Below are 6,020 nucleotides of genomic sequence, written 5' to 3'. Positions count from 1 at the left end.
CCAAATGATAGCATCAACCCTTTATTTCGTAACGCCCGAAACAAAAGATTCGACTCTTTGTAAAATCAGAGAATCAGAGAATCGATTCAGCGACCGTTTGTTGATATTGAAGATGGCGCAGCCGGAGGAGAAGAAGCTCCTTCAGGAGGATGAGGGTGGAGAGATGGAGACCAGGGTGGGGAAGGAATCCAAACTGATTCTGTATCACTGGACTCAGTCGTTCAGCTCTCAGAAGGTGAGAAGTGCATTTAAATGATCAATACATTATGAATGGTCAATAATCATCAGGACCTGGTTGGTTTATCTATGACAAAATGCATTATAGTTATATAAGTAAATATTAAATACATGCTGTAATAAATACACCAGGTTCGGTGTTGGATTAATACCAGCAGTGATGTTATAAACGCAGCTAGATCTATACAACCAGCACCATAACTACTGGAACCTCTGCATTTAGGTCTTGCAACCTCTGTAACCTCTCTTTGGGATCATAACCACACTGAGTCTTCTCCTATAATCCCTAAACATAGTTATCCCATCATCTGATCATTTATTTATGATTTAATCTTTAATAAGTGTTTTATCCTGGTCAGGGTTGCAGTGGGTCTGGAGCATGGACCACAAACATTGGGCATGCACACATGGCATCACTGCACCCTAAATACTGAAATACTTCCTCAGCCCAGGTCACAACCCAGCAACAGACTGTCTGTGTTTAAAATGTACATGTAATAAATATAAAAATGAAGAATTAAAGGTGCACGGATCATGGTTATTAAGATGTAAAATGGAACAGCACCTGGAAAACACAGCCGGGCTGGTTTGTTACGTTCCGACTGTCAGTCATGGTACAGAAACCCGCCAAGTGGTTCTCACTCCACCTCCGTCTGCTAACAAACAAAAACATGGCAGAATCCCTAATACACAGCTATCATCTCATAACCTAACCTGCTACTGCAGTTCATTTTCAAACCACTAGAGGCAAAATTCTACCTTCCACCCTGTGTGTTGCAGGTCAGGCTGGCGATAGCCGAGAAGAAGCTGCGGTGCGAGGAGTACGATGTGAGTTTACCCCTGAACGAACACACCGAGCCCTGGTTCATGCGGCTGAACCCGGCCGGCGAGGTTCCGGTCCTGGTTCACCGGGATCACGTGATCTGCGAGCCAGCTCAGATCATGGACTACCTGGAGGAGACGTTCAGCCACGGTAAACCTGGGGAAATAAACAGACTTACTGTCTGAGACGTAACATAAAGCCTCCACAAGGGGGCGCTTTTTTCCATTTTTCAGCTTTGTTTGAATAAAATGAAATGAAAACGGGGCAGTGGTAGCTCAGTGGTTAAGGTACTGGACTAGTAATCAGCAGGTAGCCACTGTTGGGCCCCTGAGCGAGGCCCTTAACCCTCACTTACTCAAAATCGGGTTAGGGTTAGGGTTAGTCATGATTGTAAGTCGCTTTGGATAAAAGTGTCCGCTAAATGCTGCAAATGTAAATGTGTGTGTGAGTGTGTGTGCTGTGATGGACTGGCGACCTCTCCAGGGTGTTTCCTTCCTCTCGCTCTGGACCCACTGTGACCCTGACCAGGAAAAAAAACGGACAGTGAAAGAATGAAGGATTTTGTTCCATTTCTTAGTTTTTTGTGCATATTTCTAAGTTTGAAGTTGAAAGACGATTGGTCGAGTGTTTCACCGCGCGTTTGTGTGTGTGTGTTTCTGTGTGTGTGTTTCTGTGTGTGTGTGTGTGTTTGTGTGTGTGTGTTTCTGTGTGTGTGTTTCTGTGTGTGTGTGTGTGTTTGTGTGTGTGTGTTTCTGTGTGTGTGTGTGTGTTTCTGTGTGTGTGTTTCTGTGTGTGTGTGTGTGTTTGTGTGTGTGTGTTTGTGTGTGTGTGTTTCTGTGTGTGTGTTTCTGTGTGTGTGTGTGTGTTTCTGTGTGTGTGTTTCTGTGTGTGTGTGTGTTTGTGTGTGTGTGTTTGTGTGTGTGTGTTTCTGTGTGTGTGTTTCTGTGTGTGTGTGTGTGTGTTTCTGTGTGTGTGTTTCTGTGTGTGTGTTTCTGTGTGTGTGTGTGTGTTTGTGTGTGTGTGTTTGTGTGTGTGTGTTTCTGTGTGTGTGTTTCTGTGTGTGTGTGTGTGTGTTTCTGTGTGTGTGTTTCTGTGTGTGTGTGTGTGTTTGTGTGTGTGTGTTTGTGTGTGTGTGTTTCTGTGTGTGTGTGTGTGTGTTTCTGTGTGTGTGTTTCTGTGTGTGTGTTTCTGTGTGTGTGTGTGTGTGTTTGTGTGTGTGTGTTTGTGTGTGTGTGTTTGTGTGTGTGTGTTTCTGTGTGTGTGTGTGTGTTTCTGTGTGTGTGTTTGTGTGTGTGTGTTTCTGTGTGTGTGTGTGTGTGTGTTTGTGTGTGTGTGTTTGTGTGTTTCTGTGTGTGTGTGTGTGTGTTAGAGGACACACCCAGGTTGATCCCGGAGCTGGGCAGTACGTATTATCACCGGGTCCAGCATTACCGCGAGCTGCTGGACTCTCTGCCGATGGACGCCTACACACACGGCTGCATCCTTCATCCTGAACTCACCGTGGACTCGCACATCCCGGCGTACGCCAACACACGCATCCGCGGTACACACACACACACACACTCACACACACACACACACACACACACACACACACACACACACACACACACACACACACACACACAGATCATGTGTAACTGGCATCTGGGGAAAGTCTTTAAACTTTGCCTCATTTAGTCGTCCCCAGTTCCCTATTATAAGTCCATTGCCGCTTGCAACCCCCCAGGTTGGCCGCGAAGATTTGCAGACTAGCACCCGTCCCCTCAGACAAAGGTGACGCTTTACTATGTGCTGGTACCTGGACCAGACAGCAGGAGTCGCTGTTGCGGCAGACAGGAGGAATCCCCATCTGAACTACCGCTAAGATTCGAACCCAAGCGAATTAAGACTGCGGCCACCCGAGCACAATCATCTCCAATTGACCTCTTTTAAAATGCAGGATTCAGAAATAGGCGTACCGTTTGATGTAGTTCTCTCGGAGGTGTTCCGATGCAGCTCCTCCTGATCGTCGTTGTAATATTTACCTTCTAATTCGGACTCGGTGATTCGTAATCGATCGGTTTACACCTGAGGGATTGATCCGATCGATTTTTACCGCACGGCATCACAAGACGGACGAGCTGGCTGTAAAGTTTAGACACCCATATTCATCGTGAGCGTTGTTCACACAGCACACCCGAGTGATTTTATGTGTGGCGCTGTTTATGATTTATTGATGATTATAAAAGAATAATTCTGTGATGTTTCCGGCTCTCGCAGCGCAGATCGGCAGCACCGAATCCGAGCTGAAGAAGCTGGCGGAGGAAAACCCGGAGCTTAAAGACGCGTACATCGCAAAGCAGAGACGCCTGAAGGTAAACGCAGTGAAAGAGGAAAACGGGCGTGTCACACACACTTCTATACGAGTCAGAAAGAGTGATCAAACAGTTTCTAATAGCTCAGACATCACATTATTCTGATCAGGGTCGCGGTGGGTACAGTTCACCGGGCGAAAGGTGGGAAACACCCAGGACACCCCGGACAGGTCACCACACACACCTAGGGGAACTTTAGTAGCTCCAGGTTTTCAGACTGCACGTCTTTGTACCGTGGGAGGAAACCGGAGCACCCGGAGGAAACCCACACAGACACGTGGAGAACATGCAAACTCCACACCTGGGAATCGAACCCAGGACCTTCTTGCTGTGAGGTGTCAAGCACTGCGTGATGAATAAATTCTCCTGAACGTGTTCCAGACGAAGCTGTTCGATCACGATAACCTGAAATACCTGAAGAAGATCCTGGACGAGCTAGAGAACGTTATGGACCAGGTGGAGACGGAGCTCCAGAGGAGAGCCGAGGAGACACCAGGTGACTAAACCAAAAACTAAAAACATGTATTAACTGCTAATGGATTCCAAAACGAGATGGTAACGAGCGCCCGTTTGTCCTCCGTCCACAGAGGAAGGAACTCCGCAGTCGTGGCTGTGCGGCGACTTCTTCAGCATGGCCGACGTCTCCCTGGCCGTCACCCTGCACCGCCTCACCTTCCTCGGCCTGTCGCGCCGCTACTGGGGTCACGGGCTGCGTCCCAACCTGGAGTCGTACTACGAGCGGGCGCTGGAGCGGCCCTCCTTCCGCCGGGTCCTCGGGCACGTCAACAACATCCTGATATCGGCCGTGCTGCCCGCCGCCTTCAGGGTGGCCAGGAAGAGAGTGCCGGCCCTGGTGGGCACCGGCGTGCTGGTGGGGTTACTGGGAGGGGCCACGTATTTGGCTTTTCTGTATTTTAGGAGGCGGCTGCTCGCGTCCTGAATTCCATTTATTTTGTTGGGTTACAGATTAATGTTACAGAAATTACAGATCAATAAAAATACATAAATAATAATAATATTAATATCACGACTACAGTGTCTTTATCTTATTTATCCTATTTAATTATTATTATTTATTTATTTGTATTTACTCTTTATTTATCTTTAATTATTTATTTACTCTAACGTTTCTGAGCTGTTGATCATAAATATGTGGACAGGAGTAACATTAATACCTGCGCTGCTTCACGCGTCCTCTAGGTGGCAGCAGATTCTCACTTTCTCTGAAGCTGAATCGTACCGAGTTCTCTTTAGTCAGGATCGATTCTCTTTGCACCTCAGTCCTGATTCCAATGCATCCCTGTACAGCTTTATCAACCACCTACAGTGTAGCCCATCCACCTAAGAACAAAAGTATCGGGACGCTCCTTTTAATGACTGAATTCATGTGTTTCAGCCACGACAGTTACCAACAGGTGTAATAAATCAGTTATTTATGATATAAAGGAAATTCTAAGCTTCTGAATGTGCAGCAACAGTTTAGGGAAGGCCCTTCATGTTCCAGCATGAGCAGCCTGCACAGAGCCCTGACCTCAACCCCACTTAAGAACTCTGGGATGAACTGGAACACCGACTGATCAATCAGAGCGCAGCCGTACAGATACAAGTACTGTCATCTTCTGTACAACTGAACGGGCACAAATTCCCACACACAGAAAAACGACTGTCCTAGCAAAGACCACACAGAGGTTTGTTGTGGAAATGGGACGCCCCAGTGGGAGCCAAGCTCACGGTCAGGCGTCCATAAACTTTTGGCTATATAGTGTAGGTGATGCTTATATGATCAGGTAGAGAGAGAGAGCATTCAAACGTTGTTTAGAAGCAAGTGTAGGGATTTGTATCCGCCCCTCTGTGTCCTCGTATGCATGATGCCACCACCATCACGTTTCACTGTAGGGACGTTTTTTTCCCCACATTGTCCATACTGTCCTAACTTTTTTGGAATTTGGGTCAGCACTGACTGGAGGGGTTTAACCCGGATTATACGAACCCTAAAGCTTTCTTTTAAAGCCAGCCTGAAACTGTGAGCCTCTTCGTGATGGTTGGCAGAAACTGTTTCCCCGTTTCTATATGGTGCACCAGGCAGGAGGGGGGTTTGACCGCGGGGACACGGAGAGGGGGGCGTAGCAGAGGAACCGGGACTCTGGTTCGGACGGCGATCCAGTTAAAGCGCAGCTGGAAAAACAGAGCTGAGCCCGGAGAGGCGCTGGCTGTGCGATTGTTTAGCTGATTGGATGCGACGTCTCGCCGCTCCGTTGTTTAAAACTCGGCAGGTGTGTTTTCCTTCGCCGAGGATCGCACAAGGCCAAGATCTCCGCCGCAGATTTTCCGTTACCGCTCTCCAGGAATCCTAACTAGTTCATTACTCGCTGCAGGTCCAAGAAAGCCGAATATTTTCAGGAGGTATGGAGGGAGGGAGGGGTGAGGCTTTAAAATCCCAGTGCAGGAAAACCGAACCCCAGTAAAAAGAATAACAGTGATGTAAAACCCGGCGCTGCATGGGGGTACAGACCTCGTTCTGCAGGAACTCTGTCAGGATCGTGGTGGGTCCAAAGCCACCCTTCCTTTCCAATTCCTTTCACCCCAGTTAATCACAGGTACTG

The 6,020-nt window shown here is 47.8% G+C and overlaps 1 protein-coding gene across 1 annotated transcript; it reads left to right on the top strand.

Annotated features, from left to right (window-relative positions):
• The first annotated feature begins 112 nt into the window (after positions 1-112).
• gdap1 (ganglioside induced differentiation associated protein 1) lies at positions 113-4,444 on the top strand. Its single transcript, XM_062985643.1, has 6 exons — positions 113-235; positions 1,018-1,210; positions 2,430-2,603; positions 3,323-3,417; positions 3,799-3,913; positions 4,005-4,444. The coding sequence occupies exons 1-6, from the start codon at positions 113-115 to the stop codon at positions 4,355-4,357; spliced, it is 1,053 nt and encodes a 350-aa protein (XP_062841713.1). The 3' UTR covers positions 4,358-4,444.
• The last annotated feature ends 1,576 nt before the right edge of the window (positions 4,445-6,020 follow it).

This window comes from Trichomycterus rosablanca, chromosome 23 (genome assembly GCF_030014385.1).
Source record: "Trichomycterus rosablanca isolate fTriRos1 chromosome 23, fTriRos1.hap1, whole genome shotgun sequence".
In the NCBI taxonomy this organism is placed as follows: Eukaryota; Metazoa; Chordata; class Actinopteri; order Siluriformes; family Trichomycteridae; genus Trichomycterus; species Trichomycterus rosablanca.
Note: the sequence above shows the minus strand (reverse complement) of the source record. Positions and strands in the feature narration are given on the sequence as shown.

What these genes read in the sequence shown, in the direction of transcription:
- gdap1 (XM_062985643.1), top strand. Translation starts at nt 113, where the DNA reads ATGGCGCAGCCGGAGGAGAAGAAGCTCCTTCAGGAGGATGAGGGTGGA. An exon ending in CGCCAACACACGCATCCGCG is followed by an intron (nt 2,604 to 3,322) that starts GTACACACACAC and finishes CGGCTCTCGCAG; the next exon opens with CGCAGATCGGCAGCACCGAA. An exon ending in CAAAGCAGAGACGCCTGAAG is followed by an intron (nt 3,418 to 3,798) that starts GTAAACGCAGTG and finishes AACGTGTTCCAG; the next exon opens with ACGAAGCTGTTCGATCACGA.